This window comes from Schistocerca nitens, chromosome 2, assembly GCF_023898315.1.
Source record: "Schistocerca nitens isolate TAMUIC-IGC-003100 chromosome 2, iqSchNite1.1, whole genome shotgun sequence".
Classification (NCBI taxonomy): Eukaryota; Metazoa; Arthropoda; class Insecta; order Orthoptera; family Acrididae; genus Schistocerca; species Schistocerca nitens.
The window spans coordinates 744,485,061-744,510,527 of NC_064615.1; the positions used below are offsets into that span (position 1 = coordinate 744,485,061).

The 25,467-nt window shown below is 38.7% G+C and overlaps 1 protein-coding gene across 1 annotated transcript in view; it reads left to right on the forward strand.

Annotated features, from left to right (window-relative positions):
- LOC126235301 (glyceraldehyde-3-phosphate dehydrogenase 2-like) overlaps window positions 1-25,467 on the forward strand; it is a 108,099-nt gene that overhangs the window by 65,213 nt on the left and 17,419 nt on the right. Inside the window, exons 3-5 of the mRNA XM_049944026.1 lie at window positions 69-184; window positions 2,853-3,107; window positions 21,584-21,744. Coding sequence (XP_049799983.1) covers window positions 69-184; window positions 2,853-3,107; window positions 21,584-21,744 — 532 coding nt within the window. The remainder of the gene's footprint in view (window positions 1-68; window positions 185-2,852; window positions 3,108-21,583; window positions 21,745-25,467) is intronic.

Genomic DNA, 25,467 nt, shown 5'->3' on the forward strand with positions numbered 1-25,467 from the left:
ATAATTATAAAACAAAAATTAGTAAACAAATTACTGTATTCATGTATAACATATTACTTTTGTTGCAGGCCAAACTATAAAAGTTTCCAATGAGAAGGATCCCAAATCCATTCCGTGGGGTGCAAACAGTGTGGTATATGTAGTTGAAAGTACTGGTGTATTCACCACAATAGAGAAAGCTAGTGTAAGTTATAATTTTTAAAAAAAATGTTGAAAAATCTTGTCATACCTCTGTTATGTACTCTTGGGAACTTAATTTTCTTTCATTACATTTAGTCTTGACATTCCATGCCAAGTGGCCTAGACGTTACCACATGAGCATCATGGATTTTGCTGAAATTTTATGTGAACATTTGTACATGTAAGTTTTAGTTTCTCCAATATAATACTTGCAGAGACATTGTCAAAGCAAACTTGGCTGAAAAAATACACATGTGAAGAAAAATCCTGGAAGGAATGAGGGATGAATCTGAAACTTTGCTCATACTCACCAATACAAGGTCTTACAAACAAAATTTCATTTCATAATGCTTTGTATTAGTTTATAAATTGAGAGCCAAGTTGACAATTTTTGTAAAAGCGCCAAAAATGGTTATTTTTTAGCTCACTTTTATGAGTTTCTGCAAACTCCTTTAACCCATTTTCATTAGGAAGACAATTTTCTAATCTGCCTAAAAACAAGATGTCTTGCAACATGAGCTTATAAGGCCCTAAAAAGAATGAAAAGGTGGAGGTGCATTGAAAATGTGTCCATATTCCATTCGTTGGTACTCAAATCTGACTTATGTTCTACAATTGCTTAGTACTCTCTGGGAAAGGTAATATCAAATGTGCTGATGACTGGGAACTGAGTTGGACTCGGAAGAACTTAAAATTAAAAAAAAAAAAAAGTGTCTTGTCATGACTCATTATGGCATATTTCACCCTGTTTTTCTACTATAACAACTATAGAATCAAACTGGTTACAGACTTCAAAATTTAACTGTGCATTACGAAGGCACTGGAGATCATGGTAGTAAAACTGTTGCATAGCAGCTGCAACACACGTTTATAAATTGCATTCTAGCTGTACACCATTGTCAGTTGTGGGGGGGCAAGCGCGCGCGCGAGTGAATACCTGTCCTTTTTTCCCCCTAAAGTAAGTCTTTCCGCTCCCAGGATTGGAATGACTCCTTACCCTCTCCCTTAAAACCCACATCCTTTCGTCTTTCCCTCTCCTTCCCTCTTTCCTGATGAGGCAACAGTTTGTTGCGAAAGCTTGAATAAAACAAAGATGATGTGACTTACCGAACGAAAGCGCTGGCAGGTCGATAGACACACAAACACACACACAAAATTCAAGCTTTCGCAACAAACTGTTGCCTCATCAGGAAAGAGGGAAGGAGAGGGAAAGACGAAAGGATAGGGTTTTAGGGGAGAGGGTAAGGAGTCATTCCAATCCCGGGAGTGGAAAGACTTACCTTAGGGGGAAAAAAGGACGGGTATACACTCGCACACACACACATATCCATCCACACATATACAGACACAAGCAGACATCTCACAAGCAGACATATTTAAAGTCTTTAAATATGTCTGCTTGTGAGATGTCTGCTTGTGAGATGTCTGCTTGTGAGATGTCTGCTTGTGTGTGTGCGAGTGTATACCCGTCCTTTTTTCCCCCTAAGGTAAGTCTTTCCGCTCCCGGGATTGGAATGACTCCTTACCCTCTCCCCTAAAACCCTATCCTTTCGTCTTTCCCTCTCCTTCCCTCTTTCCTGATGAGGCAACAGTTTGTTGCGAAAGCTTGAATTTTGTGTGTATGTTTGTGTGTCTGTCGACCTGCCAGCACTTTCATTTGGTAAGTCACATCAGAGAGAGAGAGAGAGAGAGAGAGAGAGAGAGAGAGAGAGAGAGAGAGAGAGAGAGAAACACAGAAATATATCTCAAAAGTTGCTGAAAACTCAAGGGTGTACCATTGAACACTGCACTTAAAGAGTTCAAACAATGGGACTATCTCTGCAATTATTATATTATAAAAGTAAAACATTGCCTATGCTCATTGGAAAAACAAAATTTCAAAAAAAAATCTTTGACAGTCATGTTGGAACTTTTTCTGAAATACGCGACTTGGCACGGGATAGCCAACTGTATGACATTTAATCTGTAACCATATCATCTAACAAATTGACATTAAATTCTCTTTTTGATGAGTTTCAATGACATTCAAAATATATTGTGTGTTGGTAAACTAAAACGATTATCTAAAGTGTGACACTTGGAATTACCCATTCATGTACTTGAAATTTTATGCCATTGATTTGGAAACGGAAATAGTAAAACCTCTAGTTTTAATCAGCACAGAACCATTAGCAGAATACCGGAAACCATCTCAATTATACAGATTCTCTCCCCTTACAAGCTTTTCAAAATTCTAATTATAATATTAAAAGAAGTTACGGGTGGCTAATTTTATGTCCTATAAGAACTCTGATGTAGAGAGCTCTAATAATAGCCTCACAATCTCGAAGTTAATGGTGAAAGTCTAGTCATTTAAAAAGCAACAACTGTCTTGTCTCCAAATAATCCAGATTCAAATAATTTCAAGTTTTCATTTTCACTTTAATGTGCTTCTCATCATGTGTAACTCTGTATTGTTATATTTCTGTCATACTCTTATTATCAGTCTCATTCTTTTTGTTTAGAGGCATCATTTATCTTTCCTGTAGTCAGTTTGAAATTTTCACTGTGCGTAATTTGTGAAATATGTCACTCTCTCTCTTTGTGTTTAAGATATTTAATGGCCCAGAAGCCATTGAAGTCCCTACAAAATAAATGTAAGTAATATTCCTATATTTTCTGGATTTCTGTAGCTTCACCTGGAAGGAGGCGCTAAAAAGGTCGTAATCTCTGCTCCCAGTGCGGATGCACCAATGTTTGTGTGTGGTGTCAATTTAGAGATGTACGATAGCAGTATGAATGTAGTGTCAAATGCTTCTTGCACTACAAATTGCCTTGCTCCTTTAGCAAAGGTTGTCCATGACAATTTTGAAATTATAGAAGGTCTGATGACAACAGTTCATGCCACTACAGCAACACAGAAGACAGTTGATGGACCATCGGGAAAGGTAAGCAGAAAGAAAAATTCGGCTTATTCTTTTTCCATTATGTGTGCTACATATGGTCACATGAATGATAATAGTAGTAATGATTGTCAACAAATGTGATTAGTATTAACAATAACAAAATACAGAAAGGCTATATTTATGGGATATGGGTAAAATAAGCACATCATCAAAAATTACAAGATATATGTTTGGAGAGTTTTAATTTCTCCTTTGGAAGGAAATATGATCTGATACATAATGTAATTATTGTCAAACTCCACATGGTGTTTTTCATAGTTTCAAGACAGATTCTTGCAAAAAAGGATTGCATTTGGTTTGCATTATGAGTGGTATTTAAAATGAAGTTTCTCTTTGTCAGCTGTAAGACCTTTGGCTTTGCATGTATTTGCTTAAGATGTTTATGTTATGTGTTTGGTATGTGACAAAAAGATATGTGTGTGTGAGAGAGACATGGCAAAAGCTATTGCTAAACAGAAGATAACACAAAAATAACTGTCCAATGAATAGTGTAGATCCCATTTCACTTACTTCAATTAAATTTAAAAAATGCTAGTTACCGTATATACCCGAATAATCCACGCATGTTTTTTCCCGAATTTTAGGACGAAAAACTGGGGTGCACGGATTATTCGAAACATTGTTGGTACTGCTCCGCCACTAACAGTACATTCCATTATACTATTGCATTGTTGCGGCCTGTCTGTGACGCATCTGTAGCACGTTAGGAGTGAAGTATTAACGTCTTCAAACTTGTTAATTATGGCTACAAGTTCTCGTTATCGCTCGTACATTGCTAAAGAAAAAGTGAAAATTATTGAAGAAGCAGAGAATGTTGGAAACCGTGCAGCAGGAAGAAAATATGACGTGAGTGAGAGTTGTATTCACGACTGGCAGCTTCAAGAAACTAATAGTAATCGCCAGGCATTTCACAGCCAAAAAGCAAAGCATCAGGACCTCGAGAAAAGGCTCTGCGATTATGTAGACGAGAAGTGACAATACGGATGCGCGGTGATGAGTGAAATGTGCCAACATAAAGCATTGTCTCTAGCCAAAGAACTAGACATTACCAGTTTCAAAGCTAGCCGGGGCTGGCTATCAAGATTTTTCAACCGAAATGGTTTAGGATTCCGTAGGAAAACTACTATCGCTCAGCGGCTTCCAGGCTATTACGAGGAAAAAATTGTGAATTTTCATCGTTATGTGATAAATCTGCGCCGTAAACAGTCATATATATTATCGCAAATTGGTAATGCGGATCAAATGCCAGTCTATTTTGAGATGCCGCTCAACAACACAGTGAGCAGGAAAGGAGAATCCAGCATCATAATAACGAACTGGCTGCAGTGAGAAACAAAGATGTACAGTGATGTGTGTAACTGGCGATGGACAAAAGCTACCAACTTACATGATATTTAAAAGGAAGTGGCCGTGCGGTTCTAGGCGCTTCAATCTGGAACCGCGTGACCGCTCCGGTCACAGGTTCGAATCCTGCCTCGGGCATGGATGTGTGTGATGTCCTTAGGTTAGTTAGGTTTAAGCAGTTCTAAGTTCTAGGGGACTGATGACCACAGATGTTAAGTCCCATAGTGCTCAGAGCCATTTGAACCCCCCCTCCCAAGGAAAACTATTCCGAAAATATCAGTTAAAGGCATACCGGCATTAGTGAGAATGAATCCGAAAGAGTGGATGGACAATGAACTTATAATTGACTGGGTTATACATGTTTGGCAATGTCATCCAGGTGTGTTACTGAATTTACGCAACATGTTGGTCCTGGACAGCTTCCGCGGATATAAACTAAGGAAGTGCAAGACAAATTACAAAAAGGGAAAACTGACTTGGTCATTATCCCTGGAGGCCTAACAACCGTCCTACAACCACTAGATGTGTGTATAAATCGGCCATTCAAAGCTGCACTTAAACAGTGATTTATGCAATAGATGGCTGATGAAAACCATAAGTTCACACCTAGTGGAAAAATCAAACGGCCAGATTTGTCCCAGATTTGTGAATGGGTGAAAAGTGCATGGGACTCCATTCCGCAAGCACCGGTGGAAAAATCGTTCAAAAAATGTGGAATCACAAATTCACTGGATGGAACAGAGGACGATGCTCTATGGTAAGATGGTGAAGACGACAATGATTCTCCCTCTAGTGATGACAATGAAAGTGATGAATAGAGTGGTAAGAGAGGAAACATACCGGTATTGACTAAAATATTTCATTGCACATACCGTATTAACAAATTCTTAAACAAGATAATTCACATTTATTTTTTTGATATTGTAGGTACGTGTAGAGTCCTGGCTGGTGGTGATAATGTTTCCCGGCCGCCCGCCCGTCTGATGGGCCAGCCGGCCAGCTGCACACTGCTGAATCGGTTGCATTTCAACGATGTATCAACCTGTACAGCAGCGTTGCTTCAAACCAGTAGTTATTATACATACTTTTGAATACATCATAACGCTGGATCATTTTTTTTGTAAATAAAACAAATTAAAGCAAAAATAATTTTTTTACCCTCTTCCTCAAAATTTGGGTGCGCGGATTATTCGAGTGTATGCGGTAATTATAATTCATCATACTCCTTAGCCATATTTGTTGCAGAAAGCATGTTAACAAAATTTGGATAGGAAGATTGATGTATTTTACACCATAGTGCCTCTGAGTGATAAGGTTAATTATGAGAGTGAATTAATTTTTTTTACTACAATCGGAGCAAGCTTAATTTCAATATAAACAATAAACTTACCCTAAATTTGTGTAACAAGCACTGTAAGTTACGGAGAGCTTCACAGCAAGGTGTTTGCAGAAGAATGTCTTATAGGCTTAAAATAATTTCATTATTTGCTGTGGTAATAAATCAATAACAACTTAAAAGAAATTAACATCTGTTAAAAGAAATTAACATCTGTAGATCTACAGAAAATTAAGCAAGACATGAAACGTTATTTACTGACAATCTGAGGTGCTGGTTCTTAGTATCATAATAATACGTAACTTTCTCACTGTGCTCAATTAAAAATTTAAATGCAGCATATCAAACAGATGTAATAACATGGACCATGACACTTAAGCAAGTAGCTGTGTTTTGCTATGGAAGGAGGGTGGTAATGCTTGTGATAAATTACAATCTGATGTTCAGTTACAGGAATGAAGTTCGGGAGTTTCTGATGTGTATCGCGTAGTGGTGATTGGGAAAATTGCCATTATGGAAGTGTGTCTTTCACAATCATTTTTCTTCATATACAATGTCTTCATGACATAGAATATCATGTATTCCTTTTACTTGCAGATATCCATCAAAATGATAACAGTAGTCTCACATATTGAGAGAGGAATAGGTTAAAAATTTCTGTTGACCAATGTTGAAGGTAGTTTTACATTGACGTTCTTTTATTTTTTCTGATTTGACGTTTTCCTTCTCAGGCAAGCTTTATTAATAAAGTTGGACATACTTGTGCTGTAACTAAACAACCATTGCCGTACTATATACTAATAACATGAAAGAAATATAAGTGGATGCACTTTCTTTTCTGGATGTCTTGTAGATAGTTTGCAGATCATCTCCCACTCATTGTCTGTAGGGATGGGTTTCTTGTCATACTGATTGAAGTATGTTTCACCATTTTAATTCGTGAATAATATAATTTTTAATTCAAATCTTATCTGAAGACGTGAGCTTCTGAATACGTCAAAAACATATTATTGACTAAAACCTCGTACAGTCTGAGCTGCAGTTGCTGCACTTTGTGCTTATTTATAACCTAGCTGTTTGCGACAGAACTTCTTGAAGAATACAGCTCTTTAATTACTACAGTATCCTAGTTAAAACATAAGTGTCAGCAAAAGTATACATTTTTCGGAAAATACTGTTTCAGTGTTACAAAATGATAGTATTAAATCAATTTCAAATTTGTATTTGAAGTTTTGGAATTCTAAAATTTCTTTTGTAAACAATATTTTTGAAAGACTTATTTTTTGATTAAAATAGTTACTCTTCTGTCAGTTCATACCAAAATATTTCCGTTAAAGTATGTGACAGTGTATCTTCTAATTCCAACACGATTCTTCTGGAAAACCTGGAAATCTCAAGGAATTTTGCATTTGCAATCTATTATTGAGATTGAACTTTGAGTTTTACAAATCAAAAATTTTAAAATATTTAACATCTCAAAGTGTGTAAATTATATGAATATTATTCTGAATAAACTGCCAATGTTTAAAACCTGTGACCAAACGACTGCTTGTGGCTTGTATATAGCTCAGCTGAGAGGAAAGAAAAGTCATTGTGGTATGCTGCCCCCATCTCCATGTGCATCCTGCCTCTTCCTTTCACCTTTAATTTACCAGGAGCTTCTTGACACCACCTTCCTCCTCAACACCCAGAATTCTCAGAGAAATTTTTTCCCAAGTTTTAGTAGCCACTCTGAATTACTTGCTTGCAGAAATTTTGCCTTTTCAGAGCCACAAGGGCTGAAAAATGCATCAACAAATAGGCAGGCAAAAAAGATAAAGAAAACAATACCACTTGTTCAGGCATGAGTTGTATACAATTAGGAAAAAGTGTTTTCCTTCTGTCTGATAAAACCTAAATAAGTTTTGAAATTCAGACCTCATTCTGTGAACTTGAAAGCACTTGTAGCACAACTTCTAGATGTCCCTTCAACTGTCGACTCGTGTCTCATTTTAGACCTTGGCAGAAGTTTCAAAAGTTGCTGTTCATCTGTAGTGTGTAAGCATTCTCTGCGCTGTTTATTGCTTTTATAGTTGGTTATTACTTGCTGCTGTCTGTCTAGTCAGAAAACTAGGCATCAGACATTCATAGGTAGCCACTTTTTTTGAGGGTACAAACTTACTCCTAAGGAAGATACTCCAATAACTGAAGTTCTGGCTCCAAGCCTACAATGCAAGCCTTATCTCATTTCCCACACTGTTCCTACAATGCAAGCCTTATCTCATTTCCCACACTGTTCCTACAATGCAAGCCTTATCTCATTTACCACACTGTTCCTACAATGAAAGCCTTATCTCATTTACCACACTGTTCCTACAATGAAAGCCTTATCTCATTTACCACACTTCCTACAATGAAAGCCTTATCTCACCTCCCACACTTCTGTAATTCATTCTCTTCCAAAATATTCTAAAAACAGTGATGAGGTTGTAATACATGAACATTTTTGTTCCAAACAACTGGTTTATTCCACTTTGAATTAAAATAACATATCCATACTTTTTCTGAGTGCACTCACACTACAATTAAAACACTCCCCTGATACAGAATTAGTCTTGAGCTTTGAAATTCTAAATGATCTCCATGCGCCAATCTGTACCTCCTAGAAATGTGAGACATCCCCATCAGCAATGTTGTGCTGTAGCAAAGAAGTGTAAGGATAGATTCAATCCTTAAAGTATAGACTCAATATCTGTACCAAATATACCAAATTGCAAATATATGATTATAAAGGAAATGTTAAAACACAAATAGTACAAAATATTAACTATTATGAGCTAATCTTAAGAAAGATACGTCCTTATGAGTCTGTCTTAAACAGTAGTAGCACAATGTATCAGAATTATTCAGAGCATACAGTGAAACCCCTATTTTATGTGTTTCTGTGGTTGATGCTTAAAAAATGCAAAATTGAGTAAGATGTAGTATCAAGGAGAATGTTACAAATTCCAACAGTGAGCAGAAACATATGTAATTGGCATGTATGATTGAAAATCATAATCCTCTCCAATACAAGGTATAAAATCTGTATAAGTGGAGGAAATTAAATATTCAATACAATGTTTATACAATAATTTGTGGTAATGAATTTCCTCAGTTCTTACAAAACCACGGATGTGTGACAACAAGTAAAAACTTGTCAAAAATTGGGATTGGTATCTGCTTTACAAGGTGACCGAGCTATGTCCGACATGCTATGACCACAAATTAAATGTCAAAACACGCATTTCTGAGAGATCTTTCCATTGTCCCACACCTGCTTAATGACAAGCTTTGTCACCATTGCTGTTATTGTTCAATGCTTTTCTTATGAACCACACCTAATATGTTCCACCCCATCAAAGTATTATTTTAGGCGTGATGATAGTAGCAATAGACCATTTAAAAGAAAGCTCAAATGCTACAGTTTCACTTGATGCCTTCTATTACTGTTGCCAGTCTTTATGATCAGCGTTGTTTGGTGCAAATTATATGCTTGAGTATTGTATGTAGTTACTGCAATTGTATAGTGTCAGCTTTGAACATGAAAGTCTTTAAAATGTGCTATTGCAAAACCTGTGCTCTTATTTCAGTGTGACATCTCAGCCATAGCACACGACCTGCACGAATAGTATATTTTCAGCACTTCACAAAATATTTACACCCCTACCTGCGCTCCCACATTTGAAAGGCCACTACCCCTCTCTACCCACCCAGAAGGTGAGCTCATTTTGTGCGTGTCAGTCTGGTGTGATGGCTGCTCTGGCTGTTGGGTGACGTGTCAAGTTGCCAGCCAATAAGAGCTTACTATAGTTCAATTCTTTTATCTTAGCGGCTCGCGCATGCCCGCCCAGATTCGGGGGAGTGCGCAGTTCATGAAGTAAAGCCACCACGGCCGCATTAACCCTTTCGCTGCTACAGAGACGTGCTCCCCGCATTCCGCGGTGTGCGCGATTTTGTCACTGCACTGCTCGCCTGTGCTTACACATGGTGTTCCGACTGCTTTGACACTCTTATCATTCGATTCCACAAAAACTATTTGGCCAAAAAATTAGATTTTTACACATCTTCATGACTGATACCTTCCCCCCATAAATGACTTAATTTTGTTCCAATGTTCAACGCAGTTATTATGCAGCATTAAATGTAGTAAACCATTGCACGAAATTTTGAAGAGTTTGCAGAGGTAAAAGTCCATAGAGAATACTTTCCGTATGGTCGATTTTAGATGCCACAATGTTGCGATGAAATGTGGACAAGATACCTAAATTTCATATAAAATTTACTGTATAATAATATCTCATTTAATTTAAGTACCACATAGGTGTCGTATGTAATATTGAGAAATATTCCGTCTTTCGCGACTGTAACGAAAGAAGGATTATTTCTCAATATTACATACGACACCTATGTGGTACTTAAATTAAATGAGATATTGTTATACAGTAAATTTTATATGAAATTTAGGTATCTTGTCCACATTTCATTCTCAACATTGTGGCATCTAAAATCGACCATACGGAAAGTATACGCTATGGACTTTTTACCTCTGCAAACTCTTCAAAATTTCGTGCAATGGTTTACTACTGCTGCACAATAACTGGGTTGAACATCAAAACAAAATTAAGTCACTTATGGGGGGAAAGTTTCAGTCAAGAAGATGTGTAAAAATCAAATTTTTTGGCCAAATAGTTCTTGTGAAATCGAATGATAAGTGTGTCAAAGCAGTGCAAACACCATGTGTCTGCACAGGCGAGCAGTGCAGTGATGACAAAATCCGGGGAGCACGTGTCTGCAGCAGCGAAAGGGTTAATGAAGAGACAAAGCACTCAAAATTCCAAAAAATTGCATTCCAACGAATAAAATTAGTGAAGTAAGACACTTCAATATTGTTTTTAAATAAAGAAAATATTAAGTACCACAGAAGGTTTGAACCCCCCACCTTACACCTACTAACCGTTACGCTAATGCAGCTCATCCTACAAGGTTATTCCATGAGGACTGTAACACGTCACGCAAAATACCGACAAACACTGTTGGTATGACTATGAATTACTCACACTTCGTCGAAGTACAATGGGAAATAAACAATTACCGCTGTTCTTTATTGCGAAACAGGGGTTCGTGAGATTGATAGAAACACCTTTCCTTGCTATCGCCTGAATTAGGAGTGTTAATTGCTTATTTGGTTTAATTAATTAATAGAATATGAAGCAATTGGTATAAAGAATGCTTTTTCCAAACTTTCTATAAAAGAAAGTCTGCTATCAAGACATTGCTTTTGTTCTATTACTTTATTTATGACTGAACGTTTCTAAAACTGAAGACACTCGTCGGTGCTCTGCTCTGCAGTCGAGATCTGGCAACGTCGTTCTCTGTTCATTGGCTGACTGTGTTTTGTGACGTCTGATGCGCAGAACGAACCTAAACTCGGCCACCAACATAAATGACGCGCACTTTAGCTGGAAATGGCCAATGCTTTCTTGATTCTGACTGAGCCTATTCTTCGAGACTGTGTTTGAATTTAAAAGGTCAATGATTAATATTGTTGTCGAATACAGTACATCAGAAATTCATGCAAAAAGATGAAACTGAGTTATAAGTGCCCCAAGAAAAGGTGGCAGCTGGGCCCCTTTCACTTATTGGCTCCATCTGGAACACTTTGTGTCGACTGTCCTGTTTTTCCATTGCTGCCACAACATAATGGCAGTTGTAGCATAATTGCACAGTGAAGCTAAATGTTGCAAGTTGTGTTGGCAACACAGATCATGGATTACAACAGCATTTGCTCTCTCTCATGTCCGTCTTCTCCAAAATGGCCTAAAATATTCCCTTAACTCTCGACCACCCGCAGTGCGAACCGTCTGTCTTTTGTGCCACTTACTACTTGTTCAGTCACACCAAATGTCAGTGTCAATAGAGACATTGAGTAAGAACTTAGAAATTAGGTAAATCTTACTAGGAAGAATCGTAAAATCAGGGAATTTTTAGCATTAATCTCATGGATTTTTCACAGTTCCTACAAATTTATGGCGCAGAATTGCGAAACGTGTAAAATGGGAGAACATGTGGTGGTGGTGGTGGTGGTGGTGGTGGTGGTGGTGTGTGTGTGTGTGTGTGTGTGTGTGTGGTTAATCAGTACAGAGGTTTGTTCTTCTTGACATTAGACTGAAACTACACAAAACTCAGTGACAGAAGGCTCATTATTCGTCTGTATTCCAACCATTGCGTCTCTCCTTGTAGTATTACCAGTCTATTAAATTCACATTTTATTATGTGGTTAACATCCAAAACAACCATTGCTATTCTATAAAACACCACCACAAAGTTATTACAGCATGAATATTCTGTCATATGCCATCCTGTGATTTATTTACTCTCACTTTCGCTTTTTTGAGAGACATCAGTATAGAGTAGGGGACAGAAGGGAAAGTTTATGAGCCGTTATTTCAAATTAACATTGTTTCAGAGGTAAAGCTTCTTTACTCCCACCTAAAGATCCGTTTTGGTCTTTTATCTTTATTGCAGTTCTCCTCTTCTAAGTAATTACTCCATTAGAACCAAACAATAGGTTGTCTTTCACCCTAATGAACAATGTGTTTAAGACACTGGAATCGTATTTTGCAAAGAGCAGGGTTCTAGTACTAGTTTCTATGATTTCCTTAAATCACTTCAAACACCAACAGGTTCATTTAGAAGTATCACCAGTAACCTTACCCTCACCTTCTTTAAAGAATCAAGTTCCAATATATAAAATGTCACATCTCCTGAATTATTTATAGTACAATGACATGATAGTGCAAGTATATGTGAATAGTGCCTGCACAATGTGTTGCAAAAAGTTATTAATAAAGAAGTAATTAATTAAAATGTCACACCTGATACTGAAGTGAAGTGAGAATGTAGCAAGTGATAAAGTTTTTTCCTTTCATCATTTTGTGATGGGTATGAACAAAAAGTTTTGCTAAGACTTGAAATTGTGTAAAGTTTATTGCAAATCACTAAGTGCTCTCATTTTCGAATACAAGAGGTAATTTGTGGGCAGTGAGTTATGCTGCCTGAACACATTCACAGTTTGTATCTGTAATATTTATCATGTTAAACCTTTAACATAAGATTATACCTCTTAATGATTAGATTATGACAACATTTTTAAGTTTTTTAATTTCAGTCAATAATTATATATGAAATATTGAAAATAATTTTTCCCCCCCTGGAAGCTGTAGGGTAGGCAAACTGGATAAAAGCACTGTTGTAGTAGTGTAGGTGGTCAGTTCTCTACTCCGTCGTTTACTTTCTTAGTTTATGCTCTGTTTCTAATAACAATGGTATTGATAAGAAGTTAAACTCTTAACAGCCCATCTTTTTCTTCAATTTAACAATTCCTTACTGTTTACCGTCTTTAGCTATCTGAAAGTTGAAAATTTTCTTATTATGTCAGAGGCACTCTCCATCGAAGAGAATGGGTCTATTTATTCATTGTAAGCACACTGGACATTAGCATTAGTCATCCATAAGAGACATCATGGTGATACAGTATAACACCACCTCTATCTTTGATAATAGCCTCAGTTGTGTGAGCAACAGAATCCACAAGTTTCTTAAAGTATACCGTATCCAGCTGAAACCACTCATTGACTATTGGATTGCTATGAAATTTTGTAGTATGTCGATTGCTATGATTACTGGCTCTTCCAGATTATTGAGCACGTTTCCTTTGGCATAATGACTGGGGAACTTAGTGGGCCAGGTGAAGTGCTAGAGGCTGCCTGAGTGTCAAGCCAGAAATGTATGTACACAGATCAGTGAACACAGTTTTTGTCATCTTGGGAAGACCAGGGTGTTCGCAGTATACACATTGTGAAAATGTGGTAGAAAGATCACAACTTGGTTTCCAAGAATCTTCATCCTGTTTCATGTGTGTGGTAAACTTGGAATGGATGCAAGCCATGGTACAGACAATAGCCCCAAAACGTCACAGAACCACCTACCACACACTGGGTTGAAAGCCTCATTGGGCTGTTTGTGTACTTGATGCCTTGCATAATTTGAAAAAGGGGCAAAATCTCAAATTGTTGGACCACTACATTTTCCAGTCAACTACAGTTCAGTTCATTGTTTGGCCCATTGAAGATGTGCAGCTTTACAAGCAGGTGTGAGCAGGCAGTGGTTTTTAACAGTTACCCAACTCCATGTTTCCACTGCATGCAATTACCTTTGCAATGCTCACTCTGAAACTGGTTGAGTTAGGCCTCCTCTCACCAATAACAGACATTCCTGTTGGGTTTTAAATCAGTTGTCATTGACAAATCATGACACTTGTCAGTTATGATCTTTATATGACCACGTTTCTTATGCCATCTTACATGGTTGTCTGTACACCAGTCCTTGTAGAGATGTTGGACAGCCTGCACTGATTCACTAACAAATCAGGAAACTTCATCTATGGTATGACCATGGGCACATTGTACTGCAATGTTCAAACACAATAGCTCCTTCTGCCATTCTCTTTTGTCTACCCACCTTACTGTGCTGACCGCATGCAACTGACAGACACATACATGCCATTTCACTGCTATGACTGAATGTTCCAGACAGCAGCAAGTCGATAATATTAATCGCTACTCAGCATCATGAGAGGGAAGTGAGTAGTGAAGGAAATGAATATGAAACTGAAATAATACTTCATTACAACAAAACCTGAGATGCCATAGTGCCATAGATAATGGAGAAAAACTGACAGAGGATAGCTGAGTTAGAGGAACCAGGTGGTGTCCACTAAAAATTTCCATGGCAATGGTAGATACTGCAACACTGTACTCTGTACACACAAAGATTTTCTGCATCACACGGTAATAATTGGAGCTGTGAAAACTCTTCATGATTGAACTGGCATTTGGACTCAGAAAAGGCTGAAAAACTATTTCAGTATTAAAGTTATTCATTGAAAATAATAGAATGAAAACAAATGTTACACTAAATCTCAGAATTGTTTTGAGGTAGTGAAAACACCCCTCTTGGCAAAATAAAGATGTCAAAAAGCATGGGAACAGAACGGTTAAGGGAATGATATACTCACTGACATTTCAGTGAGTTAAGTTGTAGGGGCCAGCCACCATCCAGTCAAATTTCATTCTAAAGTCCCACGTGCTCACTGAGTTGCCTGTTTTGTATGTACATGCAGCACCTTGTGATGTGCGACTGGCTGCAGGCTGACAAAACTGATCCCCCCCCTCCTGCAGTGCAATCTGTCGGTCACAAAATAATTGATCTACAGAACTTTCTCCAGGTCATCTGTGTCTACCAATAGATTCATCTTATCTCAGAATATGTCAAAAATGTTCCACATGTTTGTTGATTTGACTTCTGTAGTCCACAGGTACCAAACGTCCCCATAAATACTTATATCACTACTTCGGTCAGACAACATTTTCTGATTACACTTCTCCTCTTTTTATTCAGATTTTTGTACCCAATTTTTCACAATGTAGGCCTCTGGCTCTTAGTCATACATTTAGTTTTTGAGTGCGTAGTGTGAGAGGACTCACTCTCCTCCCAGTGTTTCCACTCAAAGCAAAGCAAACAAGAACATATTTCATGTCAAAATCACCTTGATTGAATCCAAGAGAATTGATTACACTAACCTCACACTATTGTGAGACTAGCTGCTGAATCATCACCCAGTGCCTGTTGCCTGTATGCTACCTGCCCTGGTAGATATGTCTGCTCACCATGGTCCTCCTATCTATGTGCTCATCTTCAACAAAGGGGCTGCTGCTCCTGGTAGGAAGTACCTGACAGGTTGATGACCAGTTGCAAAAACAACCCTAGACGTTACAAAGAGAAGCAGATGCGAGAGGCCTCCGTAATGTTTATAAATAGATTAATCAAGCAATGGAAACTCCAGGTAGGAATATCAACAACGTAAGAAAAGACAGGTCACTGCTTACCGTAAGGAGACATGTCAAGTTGCAGGTAGACACAATTAAAACATACAGGTTTCGGCCACAGCCTTTGTCAGTAAGCAGGGATGCAACATCATGTGGGATGAAAGCAGCAATCTGGATGGGGTGGGGAAGGGGAAGGGATAGTGATAATAGTGTATGGGTGCCATTAGAGATGAACACTGTCGGGTGGAGTGTGCAGAGACTAGATTGCCAACAGGCGCAGTGTCACTGAAAGCTATATGTGACTGTTTTTTAATTGTGCCTTTCTGCAACTTGATAAATCTTCTTTACAGTAAGTAGGAATCTGTCTTTTCCTACATTGTTGATATTCCTACCTGGAGTTTCCATAATTTGATTTTTTCCGATCAGCTTTCTTCCACCTTACAACCCTGTGAAGTTTTCCTTTGCCACTCGTCTCTATAGCATTACTCTTCTGTGTCCATTCTTTCTCTTCCTTCCCATGTTTATTCACCGCCATCCAAACTGCTTCTACTTCCAAGCCACACTATATCAATGCTCATCTGGCAGATTTTTGATGCATCGTCAAATGCCCCAGATATTTTCCCCTGATAGTTATAATTGCATTTATTTCTATTGATCCCACTTCATCCCTCATCATGACATACTTCAGAGTTTTTCTTTCCACACCTATCCGTGCCACTTGAACTTTGATCCTCAACCTAACCCATCCCTCCCTCCCACTCTCTTCGCTTATCGCGACACACTCACTCCCATGCCTCATAGTTCCTTTTCACCTACATTTCTGTACATTTTTAATGTATTTGTGCATATTTTTATGTGGTTTCCTGCAGTTTCATGTATTTCTATGTATTTGTGCATATTTTTATGTACCTGTGCATATTTTTGTGTATCTGTGCGTGTTTCTGCAAGACTGTGTATTTTTATGCATCTTTATGAGTTTCTTTGCTTATCCAGCACATCTCACAACCATCAACACGTATTTTGCTCATTTCTGCATCATAACCATTTTGTTTACCTTGTTCCTGCCACAATGGACCCTTACTCCATATTTCTCCTCCAGTTCAGAAAAGTATCCCTTTTCCTGGTTAAAACCCAGTCCCACATCTTGTTTCTCAAATGCTGCCTAAACAATGGAACCCCCCCCCCCCCCCCCCTGTTTGCATTGAGATACACCTTTTCAGATTCTGTGAATCCCTGGTTCTAAAAACTGGTGCTGCAAAAATGCATCTCCATGGCACAGGCATCCCAGAACCATCTCTGCTCCCTCTGCAAGATACTACTACTCTGCAAGCTCTACTCCATACCTACATCTCTGAAATTGAATCCCTTGCTTACCAGCACCTGGAGGAGCATTCTAGACACCACCTCCATAAGTAATCCAATCTGCTGACATCCTACAGCCGCCTCAGAGCACCACTATCCAACACATGCCATACCCACAGTGTTCCTCCTCGTCCACCCCTCATAGCAGCTAAACACTGCCTAGCTGATCTTTCCAATTTGCCACATTCCCCAAAACTCCCTACCAACCCTCCACCAAATCCAAATCCAGAGCCAAAACATTCCTGTAACACTTGTTAACCTTTCCACTGAAACACTCAGCCCCACAGAAGTTTCAGTCCTGTCCAAAGGCTCCGCTTTAGCTCTACAATCAAATTTAACCATAATGGACTTGTCAAAGACCTACTCTCCTCCTGATCCCCGCAAAGGAAGCACTTCTTTGTCGCTAGTCCCTCCAACTAAAACCACTCTAATTCCAGCAATGAACCCTGCCTCTCATACCACCATCCAACCGTGATCCACCCCACTTCCACCTAACCCCCCACTGGTCAGCTTCCAGGAATTCCTTACCGGCAACTTAGCCTCACCATTGTTCCTCATGTCCCTTTCTCAGAACACCAACCTTTCAGTACAAGAAAGAATAGCCATACACAACCTTGAAACAAATCCTGATGTAATCACCTACCTGTGCACAAAGGTTCCATCACTGTTACTATGAATTGCAGTGACTACCTAGCAGAAGGCCTCCAGCACTTACTTGACTCCCCCACCTATAAGCTCTGCCAGAGTGATCCCATCCTGGAAATCCAACACAAACTCCAATCCATAGTTAAAGGCTTAGGCCCTTCCCAGAACACCTCACCTGAATGCATTCCCCTCCTCACTCCTATGACGCCTTGCACACCCATCTTCTACATGCTCCACAAAACCCAACAATCCTGGATGCCCCATTGTGTCTGATTATAGAGTGCCCACTGGAAGTATTTTGGTCCTCATTGACCAATACTTCCAACCAATTGCTCATAATCTAGCCTCCCATGTCAAAGACACAAACCACTTTCTTCACTGACTCTCCACCATCCCCATCCCTTTGCCTCCTGGATCCCTACTCGTTGCTATTGATGCCTCCTCCCTATACAACAACATCCCTCATGCCCATGGTGTTATTGTTATTGAACACTACCTTTTTGAATGTCCTTCAGACTCCAAACCCACTACCTCATTCCTCATACACCTTACTAACTTTATCCTAACACACAACTACTTCTTATTTGAAGGGAATGTATGTAAGACCCGAAGCACGGCCATTGGCACCCACATGGCACCCTTCAATGCCAACCTTTCTATGGGCCATCTAGAGAAGACCTTCCTAGCCTCTCAAAACACCAAACCCCTGGCCTGGTTAAGGTTCATTGACGATATCTTCATGATCTGGAGTCAGGGCCAAGACACCCTATCTTCATTCCTTCCCAACCTCAACATCTCTCCCATCCACTTCATGTGGTCCTCCTCAAACCAGCATACCACGTTCCTAGATGTTGACCTCCTCCTCTCTGATGGCTCCATCTGCACACCTGTCCACATCAAACCCACCAACCACCAACAGTACTTGCATTTTGACAGCTGCCATCCCTTTCACAACAAAAAATCCTTCCCATGTAGCCTGGCTGCTTGAGGATGGCATATCTGCAGTGACAAAAACTCCCTTGCTCAGTATGCTGAGGGTCTCACCAAGGCCTTCACAGACAGGCACTATCCCTCATACTTGGTTTGCAAACAGATCTCCCATGCCATTTCCCCTTATACCCCCAATCCTCCCACCATCCCCAAGAACCAGCCACAAAACAATGTCCCCTTCATCACCCAGTACCATCCCAGACCGGAACAACTGAATCACATGCTTCGCCAGGATCTTGAAAACCTATCATTGTGCCCGGAAATGAGGGAGATCCTAACCAACATACTTCCCACCCCTCCTAAAGTGGTATTCCATCACCCACACAACCTCCACAACATTCTAGTCCATCCTAATGGAAGACCTAGGGGCAAAACTTGCTCAATCCACCCACCCAGCACTTCCTATTCCAGTCCTGTCACAGGTTTATCCTACCCCATCAGGGCTCGGTCCACCTGTGAAAGCAGCCATGTCAACTACCAGCTCTGCTGCAATCATTTCACAGCTTTTTATATTGGCATGACTACCAATCAGCTGTCCACCAGGACGAATTGGCTGCTGCCAAACTATGGCCAAGAGCGAAGTAGATCACCCTGCGGGATTGCATGCACACACTTGATTTCAATGGCTGCTTCACTACCTGAGCCAACTGGATCCTTCCCTCCACCACCAGGTTTTCTGAACTGGCTGACAAGAGTTATCCTTAAAACACATTCTCCACTCCCATAATTATCCCAGCCTCAACCTGCAGCACTGTCCTCACACCCTCCACCCAACAATATCTGCCCCCTCTGTCCTATCATCTCATCTCCTATGCTTTTTATTTGCAGCCCTCTGCCAATGCAAATGCATCTACCCGTCTTTCCCTCCTGATTCCCCCCCCCCCCCCCCCCTCTGCCCCCCGGTGCCTCACAACCTGCTGATGGTGTGCCTGTTGGCAGTCTAGTCCCTGCACACTCCACCAGACAGCGTTCATCTCTCTCCCACCCATACACTACTGTCCCTTCCCCTCCAGATTGTTGTTTGCACCCTATGTGATGTTGCAGAGTGTGTGTGTGTGTGTGTGTGTGTGTGTGTGTGTGTGTGTGTGTGTTACTGATGGAGGCTGTGACCAAAATGTATATGTAAGTGTCTTTTAATTTTGCCTGTGTTCAACTTGATGTCCCTTCTTTACAGTAAGTAGCAATGTCTCTTTTCCTATATTGTTCATAAATAGGTTATTCTGTTTCCAGGCAAGTCTGTCATGTGTGATGTAGGTGATTGCTATGACTGGCCAAATTTTGTTTCTTGAAATCTGGTCCCGTTGTACTTATTTCATCTAACTTGCAAGACTGTTCCTGTTGAGGCCCCTATTGACCTATTGATATAGGTCTTCCTACTTCCACGTAAGTGTTAAAAAATATCGTTTAACCCTTTATCTCCTATCTCCTAATTTTCACCGTGTTCCCTCATGATTTTTTAAATCACCTGCAGACAATTTGGTATCCACAAAGATAAAATAACTAATGACACTTGATGTGAAGCATATATTAGTTCTTACTCAGCTTTGGTGTAAATACTGCCATATATATTCAGGACCATAATTATATGAACTTGACTTTATGAATTATATGAATATACAGAATCATTTTATCACTTGTTGTATCAGCACTACAGTTACATGCCTGTATAGACAAATGACTGAGAGAAATCATTCCTCGGTACTCTGTAGTTGTCTCTGATTATGCCTTCAAATTGTGTTTCTTTGACATACTCAGCATATGTGACTTGTCGTTTCATACAGTCTTCTTGACATGTCACATACACTGAGCATCAAGTTAGAGCAGCCTATAAGCCTTTTGTTTACTGTCCAACTGGTATTCCCTGCTGTGTACTGGGTTCATTACTGTGTACTGCTTAGATGATATTTATGACACGTGTAACTCCAATTTTTGTTTTAATTTCCTACTGGAGGGACTGTCAGCTTCATGGTGGATTGCCTTGACCGAACGTCTGATTCAAAGTGGGCTATGTTTAGTAAGGACTTGACCTTGTTCTGACAAGTAGGCTCTATCAGCAATCTTGATTTTCTGTTGTTACATTCTTAATTATTGAGTTCAAATAAATTAAAAAGTATGGATAACAGGCTGGGACATTGGTGTTTGGCTGGTTTGGATTTCACATTTAGATAATTCATGCAGTTATCAAACTCGGAGAATGATAAAGCAGTAGCAGAAATATCCAGAACAGTTCTTTCAACACTATCATATATTACATGTTGTGTGACTAAATAACAAACATTACATTTGGCTTCTCAATTGAAAGCAGAGAGAAATGATGTCAGAGAATATTTGTTTAGTGCTGTGCTATACTCACTTTATAACGGAAACTGTTGTGGTCCATCAGACAAAAAATTTTGATGTGTCTGTATTATATCGCAAATCTCTTATCAAGTTCCAGTATGGTCAACAGTGAGGTTTATAGATTCAATGAAAGTGGAAGTGTTAGAATAAAGATATACATGTGAGATGAATTGTTAGATTTCTATCGTGGTGAACTTAAAATAAATGTGAGAACTGAATCGGGACAAACGGAGTTCTGAAAGTCAGATTCATTTGTTAAAATAATTATCTTGGCCATGTGGAATGTACTTCAAGGATTAATAAGAACCTTCACATTCTAAAGTATGTGTGAAGAAATGTCTCAACTATGTTTTCCATTATCAGTAAATTACTTTCACCTGGCTTCCAAGATCTCCAGGCATAGCAACATTATATTTCATACTGTATATTGTTAGCAGTACACAAAAATAGAAATTTCCCAAAAATTATATGAATAATTTTAATTTTAGTGGAGCTACTAAATTACACTATGCTTTATTTATTGTTATTTACAGTTATGGCGTGATGGTCGGGGAGCTGGTCAGAATATCATCCCAGCTGCTACTGGAGCAGCCAAAGCTGTCACTAAAGTTATTCCATCATTAGTTGGTTGCCTGACTGGAATGGCTTTCCGTGTCCCTGTACCTGATGTGTCAGTAGTTGATCTCACATGCAGGTATGTTATAAAGAGTAATATTCAGTTTCTGATCAAATCTTTTTACTAATTGAAATTCTAAGCATTGACAAATGGAAATGCATAAACAACTGAAGTCAAAGCTGCAAATGTGCTATTGAAAAGTGAATAATAATCTCTAATTTGGCAAAGATGTTCTTAACAGTGTACTGTGTGTTCACTAGATGATAGTATCATGTAGATGTGCAAACACTGACAAAAACATTGCTTGAGTGTCACTCTAGTAACTTGCACAATGGATGCTCAATTTTATCTGATTCCTATGTAGTGAAGTTACGAAATTCATTTTGAATTCATTGCAAAGTGTAGGTCCAGTATAGTTAACACATATTTGGCATGGCAGCAAATCTATGGATGGTGTCAGAATTTCAAAAATTGTGTGACACTGGTGGTTGAAGCTCCTTGTACAGCTCAACTTGTGACGAACCTGGCCATATATCAGTTTGTAGTTCCTCCGTGGCAGTGATCACAGTGAAAAACTGTAAATATGGGTGGCTGCAGCATCTGTGTCCAGTTATGTGGTCTACACATGTTTGGCTTCACGGGTTGTACTTCCATAAACATCAGACTCCCTCATTGAATTAGTTATGACCAGTCCATGTTTTAATTATCTAGTTAAGACCCATTTACCAGGTGTGCACATACTGCACTTTCTAATTATATGACTATAGTCACTATGCAGTATAGCATAAACAAACAATAACAGTCTCACTCAGATGAAGAGTACATGTGACACTTTAATATTAAAGTTAATAGCAATCCGTGTTAATTGTCCTACATCACTGTCCATCTTCTGATTCGCAACTACACGTGATTGCAATCATTACATTATTGCGGTTCAGATTTACATTGGTTCCACTTGAAATCTAGGCAATGAGGGTCTTTCGTATTCAGGTTCATCAGCATACGTTATTAATAGTTCTAATTCACAGTCTGGTTTCATATTAAGTTAAACACATTACTTCACAAATACATTATGGCTATTTTGACTAACACTGGTTCAGTGTTCAAAATCTTGGAACAGACCGAGTTCAAAATGGCTTTAGGCCAAGTGTTCATACAACTTTGTAAAAATGGATACTTAAGTTTCACATTGTTAACTACATAATTTAGATAATTAGAACTATCTCAAATTAATTGAATAGTGCAGAAAAATTGGTTTTGGTCTGAGCTTTATAGCGATAAGAGTTTAAACTGTGATAAGCCTTCTTGATGACAAAACTGTAAAAACAGCTAAATAAGCAATACCATACACAAAAGTGATAATTATATGGAAACTAATTGAGTGCTGACATTCCTAACATATTTTGGAAATTAGCTACATGAATACTTTATGCATTTCTATGAGTTATTTTCCTAACTGTATCAGTAATATAGTAATTAAATCTGTTTACATGTCAGCAGGGGCCCTGTAATAAGAAATAATTACTGTCAGTTAATTGAACTGAGCTTTATTTATTTATTGTCCTCTGAATCAATACTGTACATGACATGCACATGGTGATGAACATACATACATTTGATGTTGGACATTATGATAATTTACTGGCATGAAGTTATATGCTGAAAGTTTACACAAACATGAGTTCACATACATATTTTCTGAGAAATCATGAACACACAAATTTATAAACACACAAATTACATAGTCACACATTTGTATTTTAGTGTTGTATTCCTCTCACACATATACACAATAGTACCTGGTTGGATATTCTTTCTGCACTTAATCTGCTTAGTAGCAGATGATGTAGATGCAAGATTTTTGCACATACTTGCATTAATGTTTTACTCTTTACAAAATTCTTTGCTACAATTTGTTTCGTGTTTTTTCTACCCATGTGGAGCAGAAATTCACTTGCACTGCAGAAACAATGATTGAGTAGGAATGATTTTAATTTTTTATTAAATACAGTCAGGGACTTACTGATTTTTATTTATGATGACAGGCTGTTGCATGTTTTAATGCCTTTGTTGAAGGGAGAGTTTTTAAAGGCAGAGGTGCACATTTCTTTAACATGGAGTTTTATTTTCTGCCTAGTACCATAGTCATGGACATTTACGTTTTTATTAAAGTTTGTACTATTACTTTTTACAAATTCGCATAGTTCTAGTATATACAGGTTGCCAAGGGGTAGGAAGAAAGGTCTGCAGCTATCAGTCGGCTTTGCCTTATTCATTATTAGTATAGCTCTCTTTTGGGTGAGGAGAATGTTAGGGCTATGTGTAGTCTCCCCAGCATACAATACCATACTGCATTACACTGTGGAATTGTGCATAGTAGGCTGTGTGAACAGTTTCTAGGCTTGTGCAGTATGCGGAGATTCGTAGGGCATAGCACACTTTGTTTAGCCTACTATTAGTTTTATTAATGTGTGTTTGCCATTTTAGGGTATCCTGGATCCATAGGCCTAGAAATCTTGTTTCTGTATTTGGAGATATTTGGGAACTGTGCAACTTCATATCAGGCATAATTTTATTTGTTCTTAGGTGGAAGTTAAGGTAAGTGGTTTTCTTAGTGTTAACTATGAGCTTTTTTTCTCAAACCAATCACCAAGTTCGTTTGTATTTCCATTTATAGCCTCTTGGAGTTCATGTTCATTTTTGCTTGTAATGAGAATACTGGTATCATCTTCAAAGAGTGTACTGGTGCTGGCATTGACGTTTGATGGTAGGTAGTTTATGTACACAAGGAACAACACTGGTCCAAGTATTGAGCCTTGGGGCACACCTTGTGTAATATTGCAGTAGTGGTATGTTTCGATATATCCTTGATTGTTATGTTTTATTGACACTTTTTGATTACTATTTGTCAGGTACGAGCTGAACCAGTTTAGTGGGGTGCCTCTGATGCCATTTGACTCCAGTTTGTTGAGAAGAATCTTGTGGTCTATGACATCAAATGCCTTTGACAAATCTTGGAAGACCCCAAGTGCAGATCTCTCTTCCTTCTGCAGGAAATCTTTATTCCAGTTGTTATCCTTGGCTTCTTATTGGGTTCTTTTGATGTGGTGTGTTTGAGTTTGAGGAAAGGCAATATTGAAGTGATACAGAAATGTGTTTAGGAATGATTCCATTTTGTTGTCTTTATCGTCTGCTTCATATACTTTGTTCCATGTTTATGCTGCTAAGGAATCATTGAAGATTTTCGTGTTTTTATTGCTGTAACTTCTTACTTTAGTTGTGTATTTGGTGTTGCAGTCTAAGGGGAGAACATTTGTAAGGTTGGCAACAGTGATCACTATAACCTGTGTTTAGAGGTTCGACTTTCTGGTAGGGACAGTTTTACAAATTTCTGGTCAAGTGTGGTTTTGGTGTTGTTTTTGCACCTTGTGGGGAATGTTACTGTGGGATTCAGACTGAATGAGTTAGTGAGATTCACAAGGGATTCTTTCACATGCCCTGTAGACTGGAAATCAGCATTGAAATCACCACATAAAATTAGTACCTTTTTGTTTGAGTGAAGTTTGTTTAGGAGTATTTCAGGGTTGTTTAGGAAGACATATAGATCTCCTGTTGGAGAACGATAGATACATGATATGATTATATTTGCTTCCAGAATTTCGATTACAGCTGCCTCAAAATCGTTTTCTTTATTTAAGTGGTCGAACTGGTCAAAACTTCTATAGTTTATGGAATTTTTTATAAATTTGGCAGCACCTCCACCTTTCTGGCTTTTTCTGCAATAGTGGGAAGCTAATGTGT